This window comes from Salmo trutta, chromosome 37 (genome assembly GCF_901001165.1).
Source record: "Salmo trutta chromosome 37, fSalTru1.1, whole genome shotgun sequence".
Classification (NCBI taxonomy): Eukaryota; Metazoa; Chordata; class Actinopteri; order Salmoniformes; family Salmonidae; genus Salmo; species Salmo trutta.
The window spans coordinates 5,285,755-5,300,646 of NC_042993.1; the positions used below are offsets into that span (position 1 = coordinate 5,285,755).

Sequence of the window (14,892 nt, forward strand, 5' to 3'; positions counted from 1 at the left end):
TGTGCATCAATATTTTACTTGCTGAGACGGCCGCAGTGCTTGCGGAAGTGTCCAAAAGGCAAGAGAAGTTCATCTCAACTATCGTATTGCACGACTGCAAGGAGGAGGGAAGTTGCTTATTCACAGAGACAGCTGGCTCGAAATCATGAAAAGAATGGTCGGCTGATGGAATGTGTCGAGATATCCTACTGTCTCCGTGGATCGGATTCTGTATCAAGAGGTTTCTAAACATCTTTATCCCAAGGGGTGCTTTCGACAGATACCCCTCGTGAAGGACTGCGTTGCAGCTAGCGTTAGGGGGAGACAGTGTGGTCAGTGGAGAAGGCACTGTGGCCTGTGACCATACCTGGTTGGTTTTCCAATCCATCAATGGGAGTAACCGATCCATCAAGTCTGCAACAAGTAGCAGGGGTACAGTTTCGAGGCTGGTAACATATACAGGGTGAACGAGCGATACGTCCTGGAAGTGTAGTTTCCGCATGACTCTCAATGTGAGAGGCGAGGTAGTCTGAGTGACCCCTCGAAGTTTAGTGTCGCATCGTTCCACTTTTAACCAACGTTTAGTTGGCTTCAAAGCCCTTTTTAGATCATCAAACAATGTTTGAGAGATGAGTGATATTGTCGCACCCGAATCAATTAGCGCATGACAAGCTAAGCAGTCCTCCAGGACTGTTTCCAGGTATGGCCGTTTAGATTTGTGGTTAGTGGACATATTCCCCACAAAGTGGAGTGGTCGTTCGCAACGACGTGATGTGCCATGTCTGTTCAAGATGGAAGCAGATTGACTTTTCCGATTTTGAGTGGGCTTGGCTTTAACTAAGCGTTTGACCTTTATCTTCGCAACTTTTGTATCGGAGTCTATAGACAGAGCCCGGGGGCTTGTTTCTTGATCAAGCCGGCCCTGGATAGGGTCTTGAATGAGAGCGGGAGAAATTTGAACTTTAACGTCCATGCTATGGGTGTTAATTCCTGCGGACCTGGTGTCCGGTAATTCCCCGTCTAGTCCTTGTGACTTATCTTTTACCCTTTTCTCAAATTGTTCTCGCTTAAGTTCTTCCCGTAGTGGGACTTCTGGAGAACATTGGTCTACGTTTTGATCGTTCTTCAACCCTTTGTTACCCTTGTGCTCTGACACTTTTTGTGGGTTGGGTGCAGGAACGTAGCGAACGGGTCGATTGTAGCGGTAGTCATGTTGATGGCTACGTACTTTACAGTTATTTCGACCGCGGAGGTTATTGGAACCATGGTTTCGTGGTAGAAACTGTTGTTGTGCGTCATCTCTCGACGCTCCAATACCTGATAATGCACCCTCTAACTGGAGTGAGTGCTCCTGGTCAAACTTCAAAACCGAGTGGTCAGGGCTCTTAGCGTTGTGAACTTTTGATGCCTCAAAAGCTGTGCTTGCAAGCTCTCTGAGTTGTAAGATAGGCAAGCCAACGTGGGCGGCAGGGCCCAAGTAGGTAATGAAGGTGGGATACATGTCCGACAGAAACATTTGTTTGAATGGTAACAGCTCTTCCATTCCTGTTTCTGTGAGTAGGCCAAAGTAAGCTGAACGAAGCCTATGATAGAAAGCTTGTGGGTGTTCGTTCCGAGCTTGTTTGACGGTGTTAGCCAGTGAGCTATCGTGTTTGCGAGTCGCAGAACCACTGAATTCTAATTTCAAAGCTGTGGCAAGTTTAGCGTAGTCATTTAGCACGTGTTGCTGTTGTAGACGAATGAACCTCGTCACGTGTCTATTCGACGTTCGCTTCAACAGGTAAACCCTGTCAGAACCCGTAGCGTTCGGGTAGCCACCCAACGCGTCCTCTATGTCAGCTAGGAACGTCTCGGTATCGTTTGGCTGACCTGGAACGGGGTCAAAGGTGGGGAAATTCTTGACGAGTTTGTCAAGGTATTCCGCGCCAAGCGGGCGGAGAGGGTTGGCTTCATCCTGTGGAGAAATTGGGGCCGAAAGGCCAAGAGAAGAAGCCAAGCCTTGTTGTTGTTGACCAAGAGGCGCCATATTACTCAGTGCCGAAGGGCCAAGAGGAGAAGACTGAGGGACACATGAGGGAGGCAAGGTCTGAAACCTATTGTCTTCACTCCTGTGAGTACAGGGCTCCGGTTGCTTGGATGGGTAGTCGCGCTGTAGAGCGTGACCATTCTGGATTTCCTCCAGATGGTACCTAAGGGTGGAATTCTGCTGCATTGCAGAGTCCACTTGAGCGCTTAGAGTACCGATTTTGGACACGTGAGTGTCACACCTGCTCCTTTCGGTCTCAAACTTATCTGTCATGGTTTGCAAATAGAGGTCTTGAGTACGGAGCGAGAGATTCAGTGATGAGATGAGATTTCCTCTGCTTGCTTAGAAATCAATATTTCCATCCTCATCACCTGAGTTCTCTCATCATTCATTTGGTCAGCGACTTCAATAAGTTCTGCTGATTTATCATCCAACTTTGTCATTGTGTTCATTAACTGATCGTCTTTGGTCTGCAGCGCTTTGAGGAGAACCGTGTTATTTTGAGTAACATTCAACAAAACAGCATGCATGTTGTCTAGTTGAGCGCTCCTGTTTGTAGATAACTCTTCAGATTTATCTAGTTTGGCGTGGACATCATCGTATTTAGTTTTGGCTAAATCGAGTTGTTCCTGTAGCATATGATTTTGTTCCTGTAGAAAATGATTTTGTTGAAGAGCTTGTGCTTGTTCATCGTCATATGTTTTTGCAATTACATTTAATTGTTCAGTTTTCGAACGCAGTTCCATAGCTAGCAGAATTTTTCCCTTGTCTGCATTGGTCATTGGTTTCCCGGTTCTCTCCACCTGTCCCTTTATGTCTACCGTTACCTGCTCATGCTTCAGCTGTGCACTGCGGTATTGGACAGATGGCAATCTCGGATGGCAAGACATCAGAGCTAGACTGGAGAGAACCTTTACGAGGCCTGCGCCCGATGGTTGATTTTGGAAAGCATTGTTGTCTGCTTTTCCACTAATGGCATAATTAGGGTTGTTATCGCTGCTGAGGTCAGAGATCAATCCATTTACGGGTGGAGGTTCACTAATTAGCGGGTGAGTGGGGACCACCCCCTCTGATAGCTTGCACATTATTAGAACATTTGAAAGGAAAAAAATGTTTTTCCTAATTTTCCAAAATTTGGTTTTGGAATGTGGGGAGCTGCAAAGACGATTTTAATCTATTTATAGACGTTAATGAACCATCAGTACTGTACAGTACTGTGGAAGTTGGACGTGAATGAATTTGCAAAAGCAAATTGAATTAATCAATGCCAATGATTAGTCCTACCTGGGTAGGCTATCTGGGTATTAAACTTGAATTACCTGAGAGGTTGCTTCATCCAGGTTAATATGCAAAGTTTAAGTTGTCTCATTTAATTGGAAGAACCTAGAAAGGTATGTTCGACAATTTAACTTATTAAATTGAATGAGACGATAATCCATACAATCTCATTGATTGGATATCATAAGTGTAAACCGTAGGTCAAATGTTGGGACCCTTCACCACTAGGGTACGCTCCTCCCTGGGCTGAAGCCACATGGGATTCACTCCCGTCAGTAATGGGTTTGGTGACTGTGCTTTGCTAAAGCGGATTTTACTGATTAATCTATTTATGATATATCAAACCTGTATAGGCTATCTGGGAATTAACTTTGAATTACCTGAGAGGTTGCTTCATCAAGGTTAATATGCAAAGTTGTCTCATTTAGTTGGAAGAACCTAGAAAGGTATGTTCGACAATTTAACTAAATAAATTGAATGAGGCAATGATACCCAAGCAATTCAGATTGCGGGGTTATCATAACAGTAATGTAGTTTAAATGTTTAGGGTACATTCACCACTATACTTTCCCTTAAGGCCGAAGCCACATGGGGTTCACTCCAGTCAGTAATGGGTTTTACTGAATGTGCTTTGCTAAAGCAGATTTTACTGATTAATCTATTTATGATATATCAAACCTGTATAGGCTATCTGGGAATGAACTTTGAATTAACCTGAGAGCATTGCTTCATCTAAGTTAAGTTTGGAAAAAGTTAATCATGTCTCATTGTAGACGCCCAATCAATTTTGGATATTATTTAAAAGATCCACTTGAAAAGGTAAATCTGGCAATTTCACTTGTTAGTTAAATTGAATGAGACGTCATATCCAGTCAATTGCGATTGTCTGGATATGTTACCGTGCTCCACGTTTGGATTTCCCCTAGAGATGTACTGGCAATTCTTCACCACCAGGTGAAGTACAAAGGTCGGGACTTCCGTCGCGCCAGGCGGAGAGATTAAAACGTGGCACAGGGAGAGGAAATGTTCCCTCTCTGTTAGCTTGCCCGTAATGCTAAGCTATTGCTACTTGGTTCAGGAGTATCCTTCCAAGCACCAAAATAGGGTCATTTCACTATGGAAAGGGTGGGTTTTCTAGTGACGTCTCACCTTAACCCCATTCAGCATATTCTGCTAGCGTTTATGCTGACCGGAGCGACACGGTACTTAAATACAGATACGCATACGGTCTGCCCACACTGTCTTAGTGCGGTAGGCAAATTATTCGGCTCGGTTACCGGACAGTTAACTTCTAATTTCTAACCTTACTCTAGAAGTTAATATTGACCGACAGAAATAGTACCGTTTGGCCTAACGGACTAAATCTGGAATTTATCCCTCACTGCTATCGACATAAGACCGGAGCCACTCTAAATAGCTTCTCCCAATGGAAAATACACAATCACTTTGTTTAGATAGCAGGCTGTTTGTACAATTCTGTTCGCACAATTGATATATAGAATTTCACAGCAAAGTCCAATTCTATCTTAGATTCCTCGCACGGGGGCTCCATATATGTCGTGTCTTTGGGGTACCATTAAACTGAAGACATGTTTATCAATTAACTCCCTGTAATTATTATCACGCGATTAAACTGATTAATCGTTTAATTGTAATTAACTAGGAGATCGGGGCACCAAGGAAAATATTCAGATTACAAAGTTATAATTTTCCTAATATAACTTTCCTATATTATAATATTATAGTATAGGCCGATTATCTTCTGGTTTAAATGGTGTATTTTACCTCGCGTCCAGTCTCATTCCAAACGTCGTAAATTGTTGTATCTGCACAAACCCAGTCTTTACTAAAATCATCCATACATCAATTGTCTTAAAATAATTTATTTACTACACTAAGTAATTAACAGAAAACATACAAACAGTAATTATCGTCACAAAGAATTGGTAGAGGAATGTGCCCTTGTGGGCTAAACAGGCAGGTCGGCCTGTTGAACAATGGATCATAAAAGGTCAGCTGTGGCACACAGAGGAGTGGAGGCCTGGTCTGAAGAAAGTAAATCAGGGTGGGGGTTTTATAGGTGACCCTAGAACAGGCTTGTCAAATGATGCCTGGTCCTGTCTGTGTCCCTGGGGGGTGTGCCGATGACTGAGTTAAGCTTGGTACAGAAATACAATTCTATCACATTAACATCCGTACATAGCATCTCAATGTATTACAAATAGCTGTATCCTTATTAATACATTTTATACAACCATGTGGATGCAAGTCTCATCGCTGAGGCTATTATATAAACAGTTTTATGGTAATATGGCTATATTGTCTCTTCTGAGTATCACAAAATTGTACCAAGCGGACCAGTTCGTAGCTGGATTCTTCACCAATCTTCCATACCTTCTCCAGAACACAAATGTCGCTTGGCTCCCAAATTCTGTGAGTTGGAAGAATTTCCTGTGTCTCTCTATGGGCCATGTGGCAAGAGATTCTCCTCTTAGAGTTTTTACAACCCTTTCACACAGGGCCTGGGTGGGGGAAGGTAGGTTGGGGGATGGTGCAAAGGGGGGAGGGGGTCAACTGTCCTCCCTGTACTCAAAGAGGCCAACGTCATGACAGTCTGTAGGAGCGATCCATTTTTGGTGAACGGGGTGGTGTGTCTAATAGACTGTATATAGGCTATGCTATCTAGTCTAATTGCCATATGTTCTTGTTTACAAAGACATGAAGCCGCTGAATCATGCATGCTTGCCACAGCCAGGATCCATCCAATCAAAACTTAGCTAGAATTCCCATCCTACTCTAAAAGTTTGACTTCAATCTGTGTTTAGCTGGGGAGGTTCTCCCTAGAGAAGTAGGCAAGTGTCAGTCAGCACTCATCATCGCTCAATAGAAATAAATAAGAAAAGCACCCAGTAGGCAGCGTCTTAATGACCGACGTGGTGTGAGTGTGAGTGTGTGTGTGTGCTGTGCTTCCCTTCCTCAGTCATATCCCCCTCCCGGCCCTCAGAGAGGAGCACCCACACAGTTATTATTAGTCAAGGTGGCTGGTGGAGAGAGACAGACTGACTGACTGACTGACTGACTCTCAACACCACTTAACTTTCCTGATAGTATTATTCTCATTACAGCTCAGAGTCTGTATTGAACAAATCCTTGAATTAATCAACAAAAGTCCCCTGTGCCTGCAGTTCCTACAGGACTCATACAGAACTATCCCATACAGACACTCAGACAGAACTCTCTCTAGAACTATCCCAGAGAACTCTCTCCAGAACTATCCCATACAGACACTCATACAGAACTCTCTCCAGAACAATCCCACACAGAACTCTCTCCAGAACTATCCCATACAGAACTCTCTCCAGAACTATCCCATACAGAACTCTATCCAGAACTACCCCATACAGACACTCACATACAGAACTCTCTCCAAAACAATCCCATACAGAACTCTCTCCAGAACTATCCCATACAGAACTCTATCCAGAACTATCCCATACAGACACTCATACAGAACTCTCTCCAGAACAATCCCATACAGACCTCTCTCCAAAACTATCCCAGACAGTCACTCAGACAGAACTCTCTCTAGAACTATCCCAGACAGTCACTCAGACAGAACTTTCTCCAGAACTATCCCATACAGACACTCATACAGAACTCTCTCCAGAACAATCCCACACAGAACTCTCTCCAGAACTATCCCATACAGAACTCTCTCCAGAACTACCCCATACAGACACTCACATACAGAACTCTCTCCAAAACAATCCCATACAGAACTCTCTCCAGAACTATCCCAGACAGCCACTCAGACAGAACTCTCTCCAGAACTATCCCAGACAGCCACTCAGACAGACAGAACTCTCTCTAGAACTATCCCAGACAGTCACTCAGACAGAACTCTCTCCAGAACTATCCCAGACAGAACTATCCCAGACAGTCACTCAGACAGAACTCTCTCCAGAACTATCCCAGACAGAACTCTCCAAAACTATCCCAGACAGTCACTCAGACAGAACTCTCTCCAAAACTATCCCAGATAGTCACTCAGACAGAACTCTCTCTAGAACTATGCCAGACAGTCACTCAGACAGAACTCTCTCTAGAACTATCCCAGACAGTCACTTAGACAGAACTCTTTTCAGAACTATCCCAGACAGAACTCTCTCCAGAACTATCCCAGACAGTCACTCAGACAGAACTCTCTCCAGAACTATCCCAGACAGCCACTCAGACATAACTCTCTCCAGAACTATCCCAGACAGTCACTCAGACAGAACTCTCTCTAGAACTATCCCAGACAGTCAACATTGTCAACATTGTGAGAAGCATGTACATTTACTTTCCCTCTGATGCTGTGAGGCCCCTTGGTGTGAAACAGTCCTCAAAACTACTGAGCAACAATTCAACAGATATAACATTCTAGAGGTAGATAAAAACATCTGACATCATTTCTAGGAAATATGTTAACAACAGAAAAGATGGACAGGATCCATTACACCATTATTATTAATATGTTTTAAATAGAAGACTGGAGATTATGGATCAGAATTCACACATTTGGTGTAAACTGTCTGGACAAAACCTATTTTTTGGCTAATCCTTTCAATGAAATTACTGTAGGTGGCATCAGACTTAAATTGACCTATGTACAAATAAAGTTTCTTAAGTACATAGGTACAACTAAATTATATTTGCCCCCCCCACCCAACTCACAAATCTTGGGAATAATCTTGCTCCATATTGGTATATACGCTGGCCAGCCTAAAAGTTTTGCTAATTAGCTTATAATGAACACGTAATATCAACTCTCCCTTCTGGGAGAAGAGACATCGTCTTTTGAAACAAACTCAGTTTTGTAATTAAGAAGAACAGATGCACCAGCTGAGGAACAACGGTCCTCTGGCCAGACTGACTATCTGGCTGACTGACACACTACTGCACTACACACAGCCTACATACAGAGTGTGTACGTGTGTGTATCCAGCGGTCGTTAATTGCCGGCGAGGTCACGACAAGGACCCATCCATCCGGGGCTTGTTTTGATGCAGATACATGACAAGGGCTGACGACAGTCTGCTGCATGCCCTTGACTTGCAGTTGGCAAACAATGGCTGTAGGGCCTTGCAGGAGGATCATTACCGCGGAACTCCCCCACCCCCCTCCCTCCCTCCCTCCTGCTGAGGCAGGTGCAGCAGTCTTACCCCTTCCCGAAGGCACCTCATTAACACTGTGTAGGCGGCAGCAGGAACGACCCACAGCTCTCCTGGGTGCTCTTTCTTCTCCTCCTGCGGGGAGAGAGGGAAGAGAAGGTAAGAAAAGGGGAGGGGCTGTGAGTGGAGACAGAGAGGACCTCTGTAGTGGCTCGTTGGGGGAACAATTAGGGCAAAACAAAGCAGCAGCAGCTAGCGTAATTAGGCTAAATAAATAAGCCCCAGCAAATGCTCTAGCTAGCTACCAAATTTGGAACTTGGAAATGGCTTTGGTACTGGTGAGGGAATGTGTGTTATTATGTAGTAAACTGGGGATATGTGAATTAATTGGCTCCAAAAACATATTGACAGTAAACAATGAGGAGTGATGTAGTGAACCAAAAGCATATAGAAACAGTTTATACACCTGTTCTATTTTCAGAATAATCTTTATGCACCGATTACACTACATGTGAAGTTGTTTTGAGTTAGATTGCATTTACACTATTCTCCTCCCGTCATCTCCACTGCTGCTCACATTTTCCCACCTTTTCATCACTACATCCGTGTTAATGAGGCCTTTGATCATACACTGCGCTGCATGCAGATGTAGGATCTTGATTTGATCCCTCTTTCGTTGCTGAGAATTTTCCTGCACGGCAGGAAATGCAGACTTGTAGTATATTTCAGTTTTAAAAAATAAAGAGTTTTCAAAAGTTTGTAATTTCCACTTTGAAATTTCAGACTTGATTTGCCCTAACAAAAAATGCATCAACCCCTACAAAAATGTTGTTGCTGCAGGATTATTTTCCTGCTGTAGCAAACGGTCTCAAATTAAGATCCTACATCTGCAGTGTTCAGAGAGCCCATTAAGCACATGGCTTGCTTTTACCTAAGCTATGCTTTTATTCCGTCTATTCATTTTTCTGTATTTAAAAAAAATATTTTGTTATGTAATACAGTATACCTACAGTACATCAATCCTCATACAGATTGTTTTCCATGTTGTCCATGTAGGATTAATAATATGAAAAGGGCCTATAAATGTTGCATGAATCTCAGAATACTCATAATTATTTAGAAGCATCTCCATTATTCTGTGGAGACGGTGTACAAATTCCTAAGATTCTCAGTTAGTATAAATTAGGAGAAAGAGAATTGTCGCGTGTACCAATATGGTGTGGATCCATAACGTGCAATTACTCTTCACGGGTATTTTTATTCAACTAGAACTAACGCTACCTGAATTCAGCCTTGAAAGCACATTCCTATACAGTAAAACACTTTTGTGGAGAAAAAAACAAATAGCCAATAGAGAATAAATGGCACTTTAAAACCCTTTACTTCTATTTGTTATTGAGCTAATAAAGTCAATGGCCATTGTGTGTGTGCTGCACTGAGTGACCCTGACAAACTGGAGAGCTCAGAGAGGAACAGGAACCCCCCTGAAAATAAAGATCCCACTACCAGGAACCTTCATGTGTGTCTACATGGCTTTCAGATGCAGCGGGAGCTCAAGACAGCTTACAGTCAAAACAGCGTGAAAGTTAAACAGCTCTTTTGCATAGCTTTTCAATGGAATAATAAACTAGTGGCAAGCCATTATGAAAAGCAATACTGTGTGTTGCAGAGCGATTTGAAATGTAGTGTTTTCAAACCCTTGCACAAACTGTAGTGAGCATTCATCAAACACAAAAACCAAATACAGACAGACAAACATCTTTAAGTGCTGATATTATCCGAGAGTGCTTAAATACAGTAGTTATTTAAGCAGGTATCTTTGTGGTAGATTATCGACAGTATCAGAATATCATCATAAAGGCCTAAGCCAACAGACGTATAAGTCATTAGCTGTAAAGCACTTTGTGACAACTGCTAATTTAAAAAGGGCTTCATAAAATACATTTGATTGATTGATTGAATGAATAGAAGTTAGTAGGTCTAATTCATTGTTATGGCAATAATTTCACACACTAATTTCATTAAGACAGTAGAAGGCATAGGGTTGAAAGGGCACTGCTTTGGAGTATATCGTCACCTGTGTGGCGATGAGGTAGAGCAGCTCCCCCAGTGGCGGCAGCAGGCACTGCTTCAGTTTGCTGTTCCTGAAGTTCTCCCTGATCAGCTCCGTGAACATGACAACAGCCTGGAGGCGCAGAGAATACACTAGCATCAGTCACTCAGTCAGTCGTGACAGTACTCCTGCCCTTCACAACGCTTTATATTGAATAATGTACCCTACCAAGACTGGATACGCAACAATGTCCAGAGAGAGTAGAATACTGTGCTATGCCAGAAGTTGTATGTTTTCCCCATTCCATCCTGTTATTCTTCTACTTTAGCACTAAGGTCTATATTGTCAAACGGTGTCCATTAATAAACTATGAGGCCTGTAGACATGACAGATTTAAAGCTCATTACTCCATGAAGCCAACATTATAACACTATAAAGGGTTTGGAGCTACATTATAACACTATAAAGGGTATGGAGCTACATTATAACACTATAAAGGGTATAGAGCTACATTATAACACTATAAAGGGTTTGGAGCTACATTATAACACTATAAAGGGTACGGAGCTACATTATAACACTATAAAGGGTATGGAGCTACATTATAACACTATAAAGGGTATAGAGCTACATTATAACACTATAAAGGGTACAGAGCTACATTATAACACTGTAAAGGGTATAGAGCTACATTATAACACTATAAAGGGTAACAGAGCTACATTATAACACTATAAAGGGTACAGAGCTACATTATAACACTATAAAGGGTTTGGAGCTACATTATAACACTATAAAGGGTTTGGAGCTACATTATAACACTATAAAGGGTTTGGAGCTACATTATAACACTATAAAGGGTTTGGAGCTACATTATAACACTATAAAGGGTACGGAGCTACATTATAACACTATAAAGGGTTTGGAGCTACATTATAACACTATAAAGGGTACAGAGCTACATTATAACACTATAAAGGGTTTGGAGCTACATTATAACACTATAAAGGGTACGGAGCTACATTATAACACTATAAAGGGTATAGAGCTACATTATAACACTATAAAGGGTTTGGAGCTACATTATAACACTATAAAGGGTTTGGAGCTACATTATAACACTATAAAGGGTTTGGAGCTACATTATAACACTATAAAGGGTTTGGAGCTACATTATAACACTATAAAGGGTTTGGAGCTACATTATAACACTATAAAGGGTATAGAGCTACATTATAACACTATAAAGGGTTTGGAGCTACATTATAACACTATAAAGGGTACAGAGCTACATTATAACACTATAAAGGGTTTGGAGCTACATTATAACACTATAAAGGGTTTGGAGCTACATTATAACACTATAAAGGGTAACAGAGCTACATTATAACACTATAAAGGGTATAGAGCTACATTATAACGCTATAAAGGGTTTGGAGCTACATTATAACACTATAAAGGGTTTGGAGCTACATTATAACACTATAAAGGGTATAGAGCTACATTATAACACTATAAAGGGTATAGAGCTACATTATAACACTATAAAGGGTTTGGAGCTACATTATAACACTATAAAGGGTTTGGAGCTACATTATAACACTATAAAGGGTTTGGAGCTACATTATAACACTATAAAGGGTATAGAGCTACATTATAACACTATAAAGGGTTTGGAGCTACATTATAACACTATAAAGGGTTTGGAGCTACATTATAACACTATAAAGGGTACAGAGCTACATTATAACACTATAAAGGGTACGGAGCTACATTATAACACTATAAAGGGTACAGAGCTACATTATAACGCTATAAAGGGTATAGAGCTACATTATAACACTATAAAGGGTAACAGAGCTACATTATAACACTATAAAGGGTATAGAGCTACATTATAACACTATAAAGGGTATAGAGCTACATTATAACACTATAAAGGGTATAGAGCTACATTATAACACTATAAAGGGTACGGAGCTACATTATAACACTATAAAGGGTATAGAGCTACATTATAACACTATAAAGGGTATAGAGCTACATTATAACACTATAAAGGGTAACAGAGCTACATTATAACACTATAAAGGGTAACAGAGCTACATTATAACACTATAAAGGGTATAGAGCTACATTATAACACTATAAAGGGCACGGAGCTACATTATAACACTATAAAGGGCACGGAGCTACATTATAACACTGTAAAGGGTATAGAGCTACATTATAACACTATAAAGGGTAACAGAGCTACATTATAACACTGTAAAGGGTATAGAGCTACATTATAACACTATAAAGGGTAACAGAGCTACATTATAACACTGTAAAGGGTATAGAGCTACATTATAACACTATAAAGGGTATAGAGCTACATTATAACACTGTAAAGGGTATAGAGCTAGAATGAACTGGATAAAGGACAAAGGTGGGAGGGAGGAGGGAGGAGGGAGAGACTCCATATAAAACATGTCATTATGGTGTTATTTATTTATTTTACCTTTATTTAACTAGGCAAGTCAGTAAAGAACAAATTCTTATTTTCAATGACGGCCTAGGAACAGTGGGTTAACTGCCTCGTTCAGGGGCAGAACGACAGATTTTTACCTTGTCAGCTCGGGGATTCGATCTTGCAACCTTCCGGTTATTAGTCCAACGCTCTAACCACTAGGCTACCTGCCGCCCCAATAACCACCTCCCCCCCCCCCCACACACACACACACAGACACACACAAAAATTCACATATATGCAAACACACACCCTAACTGGCTCATTCGTGGAATTAGCATTTTCCTAGTCTCGTCCTCTTTAGAAGTGGGGAGGATGTGATGGACTTACTGCGGCAGCGCTCTCAGCAGGGCGCTATGCAAATAGGCAGCACACTCTATGCGAGGCTGCCTGGCGCTGGCCGGTAAAGAACGTAAATGGTGACTTTGCAGGGAACAGATGTTTGGCTCACGTTTGATGCCAGAGAGAAACGCGGCTTTGGCAGGAGAGATGTCCTGCAACTGACTGACCATTCACTGTTCAAGAAAACAAACAGGCTAAGTTGGAGCCGCAACACACGGCTACTTCCTCCAAACGCATCATTATCGCTCCTGTACAATCCGCAACTACCCCCCTCCTCCAACCCTCCAACCCATAAGGCAGAGCTTTAAACTACTGAGGCTACAGACAGTTTAAGGCCATGCAGCATTAAGCATCCCTGCGAGGCTTGGGGAGAGACAGAGAGACCAGTTTCTCAAGGCAAGCAAGGTTTTGTTACTCATCATCACTATCATCACGTCTCAGCTGTGGTTCAGAACAACACGAGACTGGAGTCTTACTGGAGACAACTCAGCAGGCATGAAGACAAATTATCACACCAAGAGTAATGGGCCAAAGTGACATGGAAATACTACCTTTATCACGATTGACAAGTCACAAAGCTACTGCTTTGTTAGTTTAGATTTTAACATTTGATTTAAACATCACATTAATGCAACTGACCAATTGAATCAATAAAATGTCCCTGGTATGTGATTTAGCTTAATGAATGTATTGTGACATTTAGTGGTTTGAGCCTGATCATTCACTCATTACAAACAGGGTGGCAGGCAGGCAGGCAGGCAGGCAGACAGATATGTCCTGATGTTTTATTGATGGAAGGAGCTAGCTAATAACAAACAAAAGGTGACCTGCTATGCTGTAGTGTGGTGGATCAATATCCCACGGCTGTCCAGAAGAAGACAGGCGTTTGATGTAGGGCTGACGCCTGCAACACACCTGACCTCAGGCGTTTCATGAGTCTATAGTCCCATAGATCACCAATGGCCTCCGCCTATAGTTATCAGAAGGACATGAGGCAGATTGCTTTGGCCAGCGAGCAATAATTGACTCAAGCCATTATGGATGTGTTTTTGATGATGAATACATGGATACCAAATTATTAAAATGTTTTTGGAGTAATGGATAAACAACCTAAATTAAAATTTAACAAACCTTAAATTCCCTAAAATAACAATCTTTACACAATCATAGTTTGGCAAAAGACACAAGAAACCAAAGTGAATAGAATCAACAGCAGTGTTCATTGGCTCCAGCACTCTGTTCCTTTTCCAGTAGTGAGAACTAGTCTCCAAGCCCCGTCTGAGGAAATGGAACAGGCTAATTCTCCCACAATGAGAGGAGGGAGGCAGGAGGCAGTCTGTTCTGCTCACTCTGCAGGGACGGCCGGCACGACACACTAGGCCAGTTTCTAAGGGACACTGGGTGGAAACAGCAGACAGTGTGTGCAGCACTATTGACGCGCTGCCATGAGAGAGAGAAAATGTCTGAATTGGGGCTTGGTGGTTTGTGGCACAGAAAAGTACTGCCTCTGCCAGGGAAGATAACGCTTAATTAGAATGATGTTGAAGTA

The 14,892-nt window shown here is 42.0% G+C and overlaps 1 protein-coding gene across 1 annotated transcript in view; it reads right to left on the reverse strand.

Moving 5' to 3' along the window:
* LOC115177145 (serine/threonine-protein kinase ULK4) overlaps positions 1–14,892 on the reverse strand; it is a gene marked incomplete in the record, with an annotated part of 153,428 nt that overhangs the window by 122,458 nt on the left and 16,078 nt on the right. The window contains 2 exon segments of the mRNA XM_029737692.1: positions 8,488–8,571; positions 10,514–10,621. Of these exon segments, the coding sequence (XP_029593552.1) occupies positions 8,488–8,571; positions 10,514–10,621 (192 nt within the window).